At 62.0% G+C, this 13,125-nt stretch overlaps 2 protein-coding genes across 2 annotated transcripts; both read left to right on the forward strand.

The window, feature by feature from the left end:
* The first annotated feature begins 277 nt into the window (after positions 1 to 277).
* Positions 278 to 4,581, forward strand: LOC134056686 (M-phase inducer phosphatase 2-like). Its single transcript, XM_062513548.1, has 13 exons — positions 278 to 390; positions 547 to 858; positions 1,277 to 1,318; positions 1,612 to 1,648; positions 1,946 to 2,065; positions 2,361 to 2,432; positions 2,594 to 2,803; positions 2,879 to 2,974; positions 3,295 to 3,357; positions 3,464 to 3,562; positions 3,980 to 4,113; positions 4,221 to 4,332; positions 4,456 to 4,581. Exons 1-13 carry the CDS (start codon positions 278 to 280, stop codon positions 4,579 to 4,581), a joined length of 1,536 nt encoding a protein of 511 aa, XP_062369532.1.
* A 2,862-nt stretch (positions 4,582 to 7,443) lies between these two features.
* On the forward strand, positions 7,444 to 11,749 carry LOC134056688 (M-phase inducer phosphatase 2-like). Its single transcript, XM_062513551.1, has 14 exons — positions 7,444 to 7,556; positions 7,713 to 8,024; positions 8,441 to 8,482; positions 8,780 to 8,816; positions 8,943 to 9,047; positions 9,117 to 9,225; positions 9,470 to 9,600; positions 9,762 to 9,935; positions 10,047 to 10,142; positions 10,463 to 10,525; positions 10,632 to 10,730; positions 11,148 to 11,281; positions 11,389 to 11,500; positions 11,624 to 11,749. Exons 1-14 carry the CDS (start codon positions 7,444 to 7,446, stop codon positions 11,747 to 11,749), a joined length of 1,653 nt encoding a protein of 550 aa, XP_062369535.1.
* The last annotated feature ends 1,376 nt before the right edge of the window (positions 11,750 to 13,125 follow it).

Genomic DNA, 13,125 nt, shown 5'->3' on the forward strand with positions numbered 1-13,125 from the left:
CGCCGCGGCCTCCCATTGGCTGCGGCTGCCGCTGGTGTTGTTATTCCTGTTACTGCTCTAAGCGGGAGCGGCGCGGGTGGCACCTGTCACCTCTGCTCGCCTCCTGTCGCCTCCGGCCACCTTTTATCACTTTTTGTCACCTTTTATCGCCTCTTATCGCCTTTTATCAACTCCCGCCTCTCACTGCCATCTCTTTGCACCTCTTACTTCTTGCCGTCTCTTGTCCCCCGTCCCCGGTTACTTGCCGGAGCTCGCTCTCTGGGTCCCTGCCCGGGCCATGTCACTGCGCGGTGGCCGCGGGCTGGCGGCCATCTCCCCTCTGCCCTCCCCGGGCACAGCCGCGCTCACGCCGCTGTCACTGGATAGGGCTGACCCGGCGGTCCCGGACAGGTGACGGGGGTGGCCGGGGTGCCTTTGTCCGGGGCTCGTGCCAAAGGACGCTTTTTGGGATCCCTCCTTCAGCTCCTGCCCCCGCCTCGCCGGGGCAAGAAGGGGCACCCGGGCCACGGACACTGCCCCGTGTCACCGACACTTGTCCGCCCGCAGGTACCAGGACACCCCTCAGAGGGGACGCGGGGCGCTGCCCCTCCCGCGGCTGTGGCACACGCTGTCCCCGGAGCCGCTGGCCTCGGACTGCCCCGGGGACTCGGTGTCCTCGCAGCCCACGGATCCAGGTGAGGGACTGCGGCTGCTCCGCCCCACAGCCGTCCCCAACCGCTGCTGGCTCTGGGGTCGTGCCGAAGGTGTGGGAGGGGGGTCCGAGGGGTTCGAGGCTTTTTGGGGAGTGATGGGCAGGAGCCCGTGCCTGCGGTCCCTGGGGCTCAGCCAGGAGCCGCTCCGCTGGCGACCCTGCTCGGGGTGACGCGCAGCATTCCATGCGGGACCGCTGCTCCCGACGGCGCTGCCACCCGCCTGCTGGGGGCCTCCCTGCCCGGACCCATCCTGCCCGCTGTCCTGGGCTGCGGCCAGCTCCCCGATCCCCACACCGCGGCTATCCCTGTCCCTTGTTCCCGCAGCACTGGCACCGGACTCCCCCACACAGCAGAGCTCCGCAGCCGTGAGGGAAAAGTGAGTGGCCCCATCCCCGTGTCCCCCCGGGGACACCTCCTGGCCCTGGCCCTGGCCCTGGCCCTGGCCCTGCCTCTCCCGAGCAGCAGGGCTCGGTCTAAGCCCGGCTGTGTCCCCCAGTCTGTGTCTGGGAGGTGACAACCTGGGCTGCTTGGGCAGGGATGCGGATGCCACCCCCCCATAAAGCTCATCTCTGCTCTCCCCACAGCTTCCAGAAAATGATGCCGAACTCTGGGAGACGTCTCAAAGAGTAAGTGGAGGGGCTGTGTCCTTGCGGCAGGACACGAATGCTAGGCTGTCCCCGTGCTCAGGCTGTCCCTGTCCCAGACCCAAGAGCCAGGCTGTCCCCGTGCCCCTGCTGGGGTCCCACTCAGGCCATTGGTGTTCGTTCAGTACCTGCCCCAGGTTCCTCTGGGGAGCTGTGGCTGCCCCGGGGAGCTGTTACCCCACCCTGAGGACGTAGGGGACAGAGGTGACAGTGGCAGAGGGGTGGGACACAGCGCTTTCATTCCACCCTTTCCTTTCCTTTCCCTCCTCTTGCAGCAGGAAGCTCCTTGGCCAGAGGATGCACTCCTTGCCGGTAGGTGCTGGAGGCTGTGCAGGATCCTGCCGAGTCCCCGGACGAGCAGGGACGAGGAAGATGGAGCCAGCAGCGGGGGCAGGGATCCCGCACCTGTGCAGCACCTCTCACCCCCTGGCTGTCCCACAGAAGTGTCAGCTGGAAGCCAGACCGGTCCTGAAGGACATCTCCCAGCTCCAGGTGCGCAGGGACAGAGTGCAGCAGCGCCAGACGGAGCCCGAGGATGAGGGGGCAGCGGGACCTGGGGGTCAGGGAGGGGGCAGAGGGGTGCTGATCCCGTGTCTTCCCCCGCTGCAGGAGGGCTTTGGCCCCAAAAAGCTGCAGAGGCCGGGCCGGCGGGACCGGCTGCCCGCCGGCCATGGGGCTGCCAGGAGGAACCTTCTTGCCCAGAGCCCTTCCCGCACACCAGAACTGCTGGTGAGAGACTGGAGGGTTCGGGAGGGCACCAAGAATGGCTGATCCTGCGGCTGGACGCGTTGGAGCTGCTGCCACAACCTCCCCATGGGTGGGGGCCTGCGGATGTGGGAGATGGGCGGGCTGGGAGGTCATTGGGACACCCTGACTGCAAGCCTGGAATGCACTGGGAGGTGGATGGAGCTTGGGTACGGGATCCATCCCTGCGTGGGGGTGGAAAGCAGCTGACAGGACTTGTCCCCTTCACCATCTCCTCTGCTTCTCCCCCAAGTCCCCCCAGCTGGTGCTCTGGCAGAGCGATGCCACCATGTGCCAGGGGATGGAGAACGGGCTGACCACGCCAGTGATGAAGAAGGAGGAGGCAAAGCTGGTATGTGGCAGCCTTTGGCATAGGATGGAGCCCCACAGTCCCCTCTCGGGGTCTCCAAAGGGGCCCAAGGTCCCTGAGGTGGGGGCTGGTTGGTGAGCAGCACCAGCCCTGCTGCTGGGGGCTCCCAACACCCCAGGCAGCAGCACGGGCTCTCCCCACAGCGTGCGGGGAAGCGCAGCCAGTGCCGGCAGCTCTTCCGCTCGTCCTGGCTGCCCGGCAGTGTCCCCAGGCCCGTCCTGAAGCGGGGACAGCCCTCGCACAGGGGCACCCCTGTCAAGGCTAAGAAGCAGAAGAGGGTGTCTGGCAGTCCTGACCAGGAGGCGTCGGTGCAGTTGGTGGGTGATGGGGAAGGGGAGGAGTGGGACCAGCCTGTCCAGCAGCACTGGGCCACGTCCCTGCTGTTCCAGAGCCTCTGATGTCATCTGGGGCTGTGTGTATCTCCACAGGGAGTGGGGCTGGAGCCTTCCAGATCCGCCCAGCTTGAGGAGATGGAGAAAGTGCTGGCCAGCGATGAGCAGGAGCTCATTGGGGACTTCTCCATGGTAGAGCCACGAGGATGGTTCAGGGCTGCATTATTGGGAACAGGGACCATCACTGGAGCCCTGCAAGAGCCCAAAGCCAGCTGGTGGCCCTTGGCTGGGGACACAGGGCTGTGACTGCCCAGCATGCAGTCCCTGCACTGGATAAAGAGCCCCATCACTGCTCCTCTGGGTCCATGCCAATGCCACGGCCACATGTATCTGCCCTTTCCCCTCCTGTGGGTGCAGAACTGACCACTGGGAGCTCCTGGGCTGGGGGGACAGGTGCCACCCCCAGGACGTGTCCCTAGGACAGGGATGACCCCGCATCCTCTCTCCTCCAGCCTCACCTCCTGCCGACGGTGGAAGGGAAGGACCCAAGCCTGAAGTACATCTCCCCTGGCACGGTAAGGGGACAGTGACCCTTTTCCAGGCCCCCCAAGGGGCTGCCTGCCTATTCCACCCCCCACCTGCCCCCGTGTGTCCCCCCTTGGTGACTTGTTCCCCCCGCAGCTGGTGGCAGTGCTGACGGGGCACTTCAGCAGCTTCCTCGAGAGCAGCATCGTGGTGGACTGCCGGTACCCCTACGAATACGAGGGGGGCCACATCACGGTCAGAACTCCACGCTCCCCCCGCCCTCTGTGCTCCTGGGACTGGGAGGAACGGGAGGAACCGCCACGAGGGGTTGAGCATAACGCCAGCAAGGGGTTCAGGATCGCCCGGGATTTGTTGAGTACCCTCTGAGAGATGAAGCAAAGATATAGAGCTCCCAGAGAGGAGTAAAGCAGCCTCACCAGAGGTACTCTGAGCCTCCAGAGAGCTTGAGCAGCCCCTCAGGAAGGGTACAGAGCTGCCCAGAGGGACAGAGCAGCCCCAAGGGGAGTGTCAAGACACTCCCTAAAAGGTTGATTCCCAGCTGGAAAGAGGAGCATGACAGTGGGGGAGGCTGTGGGGCAGCGTCCGTGGGTCCCTGCAGAAAATGAAATGGGAGGCAGAGTGGAGAAAGGTGCCTCGTGTGTCCGTCCCCAGGGTGCTGTCAACCTGCCGCTGCAGCGGGATGTGGAGGAATTCCTGCTGGAGCAGCCCAGTGTGGCGCTGGACAGCAGCAAGAGGGTGATCGTCATCTTCCACTGCGAGTTCTCTGTTGAAAGGGGCCCCAAAATGTGAGCGATGCCTCGGTGGGGGGAGGGCACTTTGGGGTCTGCCCGTCCCCCAGGCACGCCTGGATCCCCGCACGGGGCTGATCCCGTGGCCTTTCCCTGAGTCACAGGTGCAAGTTCCTGCGGGAGAGGGATCGGTCCTGCCACGAGTACCCGCAGCTGCAGTACCCTGAGCTCTACGTCTTGAACGGGGGGTACCGCGAGTTCTTCTTCCAGTTCCCGGTGAGTCCCCTCCCGGTGTCCCCTCGCTGGCAGGAGCTGAGGGGGGCGCACGGCAGTGGGGAGGGGCAGTTCTGGCTCTGAGCCCCTTCCCTGCAATGGGGCTGACGGAGCCGTGCGTTGCAGAGCCACTGCGAGCCCCGGGACTATCGGCCCATGGCGCACCCGGCGTTCAAGGAGGAGCTGCGCAAATTCCGCGGGCAGAGCCGGCGCGGCCGGCGGGAGCTCTTGGTCCGCGGGCGGGACCTGTGACCCTCCATCCATCCATCCATGCATCCCACCGGGGAACAACTGTAGGAAGAGTTCCCTTGGCCAGGGATGCGCCTCGGCTTGCTCTTGTTTGTTAGGATGTGTTTGGGAAGGTATTTAGAGTTAAGATTGGTTTTGCGTTTGTTTATTGTTACAAATGATTTTGTTTTGTTTTTTGCTATAAGTATTTTTTATTTATGGTCTTCCATATCTTTTGTTTATTGTAAATACTTTATTGTTATTAATATTTTTGTGTTTGTCTGTTGCGAGGATCTTTTGTTAATTACAATGTCTGTTAATAAACTCCTATTGTAGGAGAACAAACCTGGCTCCTGAGCTGTCCCTGCCCACACCAGGGCTCTGCAATAGGAACGGAGGGGTGGGGGGACGGGCAGGCTGGGATGGAGGACTCTGGGGCTCTGGGGACAGGGACAGCTGCTGGCAGAGGACAGGGATAGGGTTTCCCTGGGCTGTGGTGGCTTCCCCACAGACAAGGTGGGTGGGGAAGGGGCAAGTGTTGGCCCCTTGGCTGCTGCTCCTGCAGGGTGGGGCGGCAGCAGTATGGCCCTGGACCCGCATGGGACCCTCTTTCCTGGACATGCTGGGCTTGGCAGGACCCCTGGGAAACTTGGGGCTGCTGTGGGACCCCCGCAGCCAGGACACTCTCTTTTCTCAGGAGGTCTCCTGAACTTTGCAGCATTCCCCTCTGAGCTGGGACACTCATTCCTCCCAGCAGGACTCCCAGAAAGTGTGGCAGCCCCCATTTGGGGGTTAGGGTTCATCAAGACACTCAGGAGCATTAATCCCTCATGTTCTGAGACCCTCCTGTAGTGATTAAGCCCCCATGTCCATGGGATCCCCAAGGTATTGACGCCCCTTGTGAGCGTGGCTGTGCTCATCAGGACCCCCAGGCCAGTAACACCTCATCCCTCTGCCTGGGACCCCCAAAGCCATGTCACCCTCATGAGAGGGGGGCGCTTCTGGTCTTTGCAGGACCCCCAGGGCTGTGGCAATAATTTTCTGGGGGACAGAGCTCTGTGGGATCCCCATGGCTGTGGGGTCTGGAAGGGGTGGGTGTCCTTAACACAAGGGTCCCCCATTCTGACCCTGGCAAGTGGCCACCCAGTGCCAAGTGCTTCAGTCATCCTTCCATCCTCCCCTCCACCTTCCCACATTCCTGATCCGCTCCCTAGAGGGGCTTTTCTATGCGCCCCCTTCCCCAGCCAGGTGACAGCGGCCTGGATATTTGTGTTGGGCCTTGCCTTTGCTTTGGTTTGGCCCTGCGAGAGAACCCAAAAAATATCCCCCAAATCCTCCTGGCTCCCCATTTGTGCCTCCTGGTCCCCACACCCGTGTCCTGCTCCCTCCCAAGCTGCCCATCAATAATCCTATTTTCAAGCTCTTGGAAGGGGCATCTGCACACACACATGGGCCAAGAGGTGTGCCCTCAATTAAAGAAAAGGTTGTGGAGGTCAGCAATAAAGGGGCTGTGGCATACAAGGAAGGCCACTTAACCTGCCCCAAAACTGAGCAGATAAAGCAGAAAACAGCAATGCAAATCACCACTCAGAAGAGCAGAAGAAATGACTCCACAAAATGGCTAAACTGAGGATCTTTGCTAAAATCATCTGCAACTTCATTCTGTGTCAAATCCCCTTTCAGCTCTTCAAATGTTTTAAGGCAGCAGTTGACAATACTTGAACAGCATAAAATGTCACTAGAGTGGCACAGAGCTTTCTCAGAATTCCTGTTCTATATATAAATGTGTGTGTATATATATATATACACACATACGTAAAAATACATAGAATTTGCTGTTAGCAGGAGGAACTGGTGCTTTTTGCAGGGCTGTGTCAGAGCTGCTGGCTCTCAGCAGTGGAACAGCGCCTTCCAAACACCCGTGAAGTTTGGACTCCAAACACCCGTGGGGCTGGGCTCCTTCGGCACGTTTGATCTCCAAGTGGGAGAAAAGCGAGATTAGTTCCAGACCGTGATTTCCGCACCCCCCCCCCCCCACCCACCCAGGTCTCTACTTAGCTCTCTTAAAATTCCAACACTTCTGGCGCATCCATGAGGAAACTGAGGCAGGCTGGAAGCACAGGGGAAATAAACACGAGGGACTCAAGGGCGTGCTTGCAAGAGCAAAGGAATCAAGCAGCTTTAAGCACAATTAACTGATTTTGGTTACGTTTAATACAGAAATAAGAGTTTTCTGGCTGGTACACAGAGCAGGCCATTCACAGCCGCCTTTAAAAAAAGAAAGTCCGCTATTAAGAAGGTCCAAGATTTCAAGCTTGCGTTCTTGTGGCTGCATGTGGCAGTCGGGGTTGTGAGGGTGGCATTAGGGCACAAGTTTGTCGCGCTGCAGGAGACACGGGAGGGACCGAGTGTCCCCTGCACTGACAGGGCGCGGCCCCGCCCGTCGTGAGGGCAGCGCTGGCCACGCCCCTTTTTCTGCTGGACACGCCCCCTTTCGCCTCTGAAACCGCCCCCTCGTCTGCGGCTCCGCCCCCAAGCGCCTCGCGCGCCTCTCTTTGGCCCTCGCGCCCACTGCGACCTCCCATTGGCTGGGGGAGTCGCCTCGTGCGCGCCGCGGCCTCCCATTGGCTGCGGCTGCCGCTGGTGTTGTTATTCCTGTTACTGCTCTAAGCGGGAGCGGCGCGGGTGGCACCTGTCACCTCTGCTCGCCTCCTGTCGCCTCCGGCCACCTTTTATCACTTTTTGTCACCTTTTATCGCCTCTTATCGCCTTTTATCAACTCCCGCCTCTCACTGCCATCTCTTTGCACCTCTTACTTCTTGCCGTCTCTTGTCCCCCGTCCCCGGTTACTTGCCGGAGCTCGCTCTCTCGGTCCCTGCCCGGGCCATGTCACTGCGCGGTGGCCGCGGGCTGGCGGCCATCTCCCCTCTGCCCTCCCCGGGCACAGCCGCGCTCACGCCGCTGTCACTGGATAGGGCTGACCCGGCGGTCCCGGACAGGTGACGGGGGTGGCCGGGGTGCCTTTGTCCGGGGCTCGTGCCAAAGGACGCTTTTTGGGATCCCTCCTTCAGCTCCTGCCCCCGCCTCGCCGGGGCAAGAAGGGGCACCCGGGCCACGGACACTGCCCCGTGTCACCGACACTTGTCCGCCCGCAGGTACCAGGACACCCCTCAGAGGGGACGCGGGGCGCTGCCCCTCCCGCGGCTGTGGCACACGCTGTCCCCGGAGCCGCTGGCCTCGGACTGCCCCGGGGACTCGGTGTCCTCGCAGCCCACGGATCCAGGTGAGGGACTGCGGCTGCTCCGCCCCACAGCCGTCCCCAACCGCTGCTGGCTCTGGGGTCGTGCCGAAGGTGTGGGAGGGGGGTCCGAGGGGCTCGAGGCTTTTTGGGGAGTGATGGGCAGGAGCCCGTGCCTGCGGTCCCTGGGGCTCAGCCAGGAGCCGCTCCGCTGGGGACCCTGCTCGGGGTGACGCGCAGCATTCATTCCATGCGGGACCGCTGCTCCCGACGGCGCTGCCACCCGCCTGCTGGGGGCCTCCCTGCCCGGACCCATCCTGCCCGCTGTCCTGGGCTGCGGCCAGCTCCCCGATCCCCACACCGCGGCTATCCCTGTCCCTTGTTCCCGCAGCACTGGCACCGGACTCCCCCACACAGCAGAGCTCCGCAGCCGTGAGGGAAAAGTGAGTGGCCCCATCCCCGTGTCCCCCCGGGGACACCTCCTGGCCCTGGCCCTGGCCCTGGCCCTGCCTCTCCCGAGCAGCAGGGCTCGGTCTAAGCCCGGCTGTGTCCCCCAGTCTGTGTCTGGGAGGTGACAACCTGGGCTGCTTGGGCAGGGATGCGGATGCCATCCCCCCATAAAGCTCATCTCTGCTCTCCCCACAGCTTCCAGAAAATGATGCCGAACTCTGGGAGACGTCTCAAAGAGTAAGTGGAGGGGCTGTGTCCTTGCGGCAGGACACGAATGCTAGGCTGTCCCCGTGCTCAGGCTGTCCCTGTCCCAGACCCAAGAGCCAGGCTGTCCCCGTGCCCCTGCTGGGGTCCCACCCACTCAGGCCATTGGTGTTCGTTCAGTACCTGCCCCAGGTTCCTTTGGGGAGCTGTGGCTGCCCCGGGGAGCTGTTACCCCACCCTGAGGACGTAGGGGACAGAGGTGACAGTGGCAGAGGGGTGGGACACAGCGCTTTCATTCCATCCTTTCCTTTCCTTTCCCTCCTCTTGCAGCAGGAAGCTCCTTGGCCAGAGGATGCACTCCTTGCCGGTAGGTGCTGGAGGCTGTGCAGGATCCTGCCGAGTCCCCGGACGAGCAGGGACGAGGAAGATGGAGCCAGCAGCGGGGGCAGGGATCCCGCACCTGTGCAGCACCTCTCACCCCCTGGCTGTCCCACAGAAGTGTCAGCTGGAAGCCAGACCGGTCCTGAAGGACATCTCCCAGCTCCAGGTGCGCAGGGACAGAGTGCAGCAGCGCCAGACGGAGCCCGAGGATGAGGGGGCAGCGGGACCTGGGGGTCAGGGAGGGGGCAGAGGGGTGCTGATCCCGTGTCTTCCCCTGCTGCAGGAGGGCTTTGGCCCCAAAAAGCTGCAGAGGCCGGGCCAGCGGGACCGGCTGCCCGCCGGCCATGGGGCTGCCAGGAGGAACCTTCTTGCCAAGAGCCCTTCCCGCACACCAGAACTGCTGGTGAGAGACTGGAGGGCTCGGGAGGGCACCAAGAATGGCTGATCCTGCGGCTGGACGCGTTGGAGCTGCCGCCACAACCTCCCCATGGGTGGGGGCCTGCGGATGTGGGAGATGGGCGGGCTGGGAGGCCATTGGGACACCCTGACTGCAAGCCTGGAATGCACTGGGAGGTGGATGGAGCTTGGGTACGGGATCCATCCCTGCCTGGGGGTGGAAAGCAGCTGACAGGACTTGTCCCCTTCACCATCTCCTCTGCTTCTCCCCCAAGTCCCCCCAGCTGGTGCTCTGGCAGAGCGATGCCACCATGTGCCAGGGGATGGAGAACGGGCTGACCACGCCAGTGATGAAGAAGGAGGAGGCAAAGCTGGTATGTGGCAGCCTTTGGCATAGGATGGAGCCCCACAGTCCCCTCTCGGGGTCTCCAAAGGGGCCCAAGGTCCCTGAGGTGGGGGCTGGTTGGTGAGCAGCACCAGCCCTGCTGCTGGGGGCTCCCAACACCCCAGGCAGCAGCACGGGCTCTCCCCACAGCGTGTGGGGAAGCGCAGCCAGTGCCGGCAGCTCTTCCGCTCGTCCTGGCTGCCCGGCAGTGTCCCCAGGCCCGTCCTGAAGCGGGGACAGCCCTCGCACAGGGGCACCCCTGTCAAGGCTAAGAAGCAGAAGAGGGTGTCTGGCAGTCCTGACCAGGAGGCGTCGGTGCAGTTGGTGGGTGATGGGGAAGGGGAGGAGTGGGACCAGCCTGTCCAGCAGCACTGGGCCACGTCCCTGCTGTTCCAGAGCCTCTGATGTCATCTGGGGCTGTGTGTGTCTCCACAGGGAGTGGGGCTGGAGCCTTCCAGATCCGCCCAGCTTGAGGAGATGGAGAAAGTGCTGGCCAGCGATGAGCAGGAGCTCACTGGGGACTTCTCCATGGTAGAGCCACGAGGATGGGGCAGGGCTGCATTATTGGGAACAGGGACCATCACTGGAGCCCTGCAAGAGCCCAAAGCCAGCTGGTGGCCCTTGGCTGGGGACACAGGGCTGTGACTGCCCAGCATGCAGTCCCTGCACTGGATAAAGAGCCCCATCACTGCTCCTCTGGGTCCATGCCAATGCCACGGCCACATGTATCTGCCCTTTCCCCTCCTGCGGGTGCAGAACTGACCACTGGGAGCTCCTGGGCTGGGGGGACAGGTGCCACCCCCAGGACGTGTCCCTAGGACAGGGATGACCCCGCATCCTCTCTCCTCCAGCCTCACCTCCTGCCGACGGTGGAAGGGAAGGACCCAAGCCTGAAGTACATCTCCCCTGGCACGGTAAGGGGACAGTGACCCTTTGCCAGGCCCCCCAAGGGGCTGCCTGCCTATTCCACCCCCCACCTGCCCCCGTGTGTCCCCCCTTGGTGACTTGTTCCCCCCGCAGCTGGTGGCAGTGCTGACGGGGCACTTCAGCAGCTTCCTCGAGAGCAGCATCGTGGTGGACTGCCGGTACCCCTACGAATACGAGGGGGGCCACATCACGGTCAGAACTCCACGCTCCCCCCGCCCTCTGTGCTCCTGGGACTGGGAGGAACGGGAGGAACCGCCACGAGGGGTTGAGCATAACGCCAGCAAGGGGTTCAGGATCGCCCGGGATTTGTTGAGTACCCTCTGAGAGATGAAGCAAAGATATAGAGCTCCCAGAGAGGAGTAAAGCAGCCTCACCAGAGGTACTCTGAGCCTCCAGAGAGCTTGAGCAGCCCCTCAGGAAGGGTACAGAGCTGCCCAGAGGGACAGAGCAGCCCCAAGGGGAGTGTCAAGACACTCCCTAAAAGGTTGATTCCCAGCTGGAAAGAGGAGCATGACAGTGGGGGAGGCTGTGGGGCAGCGTCCGTGGGTCCCTGCAGAAAATGAAATGGGAGGCAGAGTGGAGAAAGGTGCCTCGTGTGTCCGTCCCCAGGGTGCTGTCAACCTGCCGCTGCAGCGGGATGTGGAGGAATTCCTGCTGGAGCAGCCCAGTGTGGCGCTGGACAGCAGCAAGAGGGTGATCGTCATCTTCCACTGCGAGTTCTCTGTTGAAAGGGGCCCCAAAATGTGAGCGATGCCTCGGTGGGGGGAGGGCACTTTGGGGTCTGCCCGTCCCCCAGGCACGCCTGGATCCCCGCACGGGGCTGATCCCGTGGCCTTTCCCTGAGTCACAGGTGCAAGTTCCTGCGGGAGAGGGATCGGTCCTGCCACGAGTACCCGCAGCTGCAGTACCCTGAGCTCTACGTCTTGAACGGGGGGTACCGCGAGTTCTTCTTCCAGTTCCCGGTGAGTCCCCTCCCGGTGTCCCCTCGCTGGCAGGAGCTGAGGGGGGCGCACGGCAGTGGGGAGGGGCAGTTCTGGCTCTGAGCCCCTTCCCTGCAATGGGGCTGACGGAGCCGTGCGTTGCAGAGCCACTGCGAGCCCCGGGACTATCGGCCCATGGCGCACCCGGCGTTCAAGGAGGAGCTGCGCAAATTCCGCGGGCAGAGCCGGCGCGGCCGGCGGGAGCTCTTGGTCCGCGGGCGGGACCTGTGACCATCCATCCATCCATCCATCCATCCATCCATCCATCCATCCATCCATCCATCCATCCTTCCATCCATCCATGCATCCCACCGGGGAACAACTGTAGGAAGAGTTCCCTTGGCCAGGGATGCGCCTCGGCTTGCTCGTTTGTTAGGATGTGTTTGGGAAGGTATTTAGAGTTAAGATTGGTTTTGCGTTTGTTTATTGTTACAAATGGTTTTGTTTTGTTTTTTGCTATAAGTATTTTTTATTTATGGTCTTCCATATCTTTTGTTTATTGTAAATACTTTATTGTTATTAATATTTTTGTGTTTGTCTGTTGCTAGGATGGTTTGTTAATTACAATGTCTGTTAATAAACTCCTATTGTAGGAGAACAAACCTGGCTCCTGAGCTGTCCCTGCCCACACCAGGGCTCTGCAATAGGAACGGAGGGGTGGGGGGACGGGCAGGCTGGGATGGAGGACTCTGGGGCTCTGGGGACAGGGACAGCTGCTGGCAGAGGACAGGGATAGGGTTTCCCTGGGCTGTGGTGGCTTCCCCGCAGACAAGGTGGGTGGGGAAGGGGCAAGTGTTGGCCCCTTGGCTGCTGCTCCTGCAGGGTGGGGCGGCAGCAGTATGGCCCTGGACCCGCATGGGACCTTCTTTCCTGGACATGCTGGGCTTGGCAGGACCCCTGGGAAACTTGGGGCTGCTGTGGGACCCCCGCAGCCAGGACACTCTCTTTTCTCAGGAGGTCTCCTGAACTTTGCAGCATTCCCCTCTGAGCTGGGACACTCATTCCTCCCAGCAGGACTCCCAGAAAGTGTGGCAGCCCCCATTTGGGGGTTAGGGTTCATCAAGACACTCAGGAGCATTAATCCCTCATGTTCTGAGACCCTCCTGTAGTGATTAAGCCCCCTGTCCATGGGATCCCCAAGGTATTGACGCCCCTTGTGAGTGTGGCTGTGCTCATCAGGACCCCCAGGCCAGTAACACCTCATCCCTCTGCCTGGGACCCCCAAAGCCATGTCACCCTCATGAGAGGGGGGCGCTTCTGGTCTTTGCAGGACCCCCAGGGCTGTGGCAATAATTTTCTGGGGGACAGAGCTCTGTGGGATCCCCATGGCTGTGGGGTCTGGAAGGGGTGGGTGTCCTTAACACAAGGGTCCCCCATTCTGACCCTGGCAAGTGGCCACCCAGTGCCAAGTGCTTCAGTCATCCTTCCATCCTCCCCTCCACCTTCCCACATTCCTGATCCGCTCCCTAGAGGGGCTTTTCTATGCGCCCCCTTCCCCAGCCAGGTGACAGTGGCCTGGATATTTGTGTTGGGCCTTGCCTTTGCTTTGGTTTGGCCCCGCGAGAGAACCCAAAAAATATCCCCCAAATCCTCCTGGCTCCCCGTTT

Source organism: Cinclus cinclus, chromosome Z, assembly GCF_963662255.1.
Source record: "Cinclus cinclus chromosome Z, bCinCin1.1, whole genome shotgun sequence".
Classification (NCBI taxonomy): Eukaryota; Metazoa; Chordata; class Aves; order Passeriformes; family Cinclidae; genus Cinclus; species Cinclus cinclus.

Bases quoted from the DNA above. Each gene is read 5' to 3' on its own strand.
- LOC134056686 (XM_062513548.1), top strand. From the start codon at position 278: ATGTCACTGCGCGGTGGCCGCGGGCTGGCGGCCATCTCCCCTCTGCCC. The intron at 391-546 runs GTGACGGGGGTG...GTCCGCCCGCAG, and splicing joins GACCCGGCGGTCCCGGACAG to GTACCAGGACACCCCTCAGA. The intron at 2,975-3,294 runs GTAGAGCCACGA...TCTCTCCTCCAG, and splicing joins TCATTGGGGACTTCTCCATG to CCTCACCTCCTGCCGACGGT.
- LOC134056688 (XM_062513551.1), top strand. From the start codon at position 7,444: ATGTCACTGCGCGGTGGCCGCGGGCTGGCGGCCATCTCCCCTCTGCCC. The intron at 9,048-9,116 runs GCAGCGGGACCT...CTGCTGCAGGAG, and splicing joins CGGAGCCCGAGGATGAGGGG to GGCTTTGGCCCCAAAAAGCT. The intron at 11,501-11,623 runs GTGAGTCCCCTC...CGTGCGTTGCAG, and splicing joins AGTTCTTCTTCCAGTTCCCG to AGCCACTGCGAGCCCCGGGA.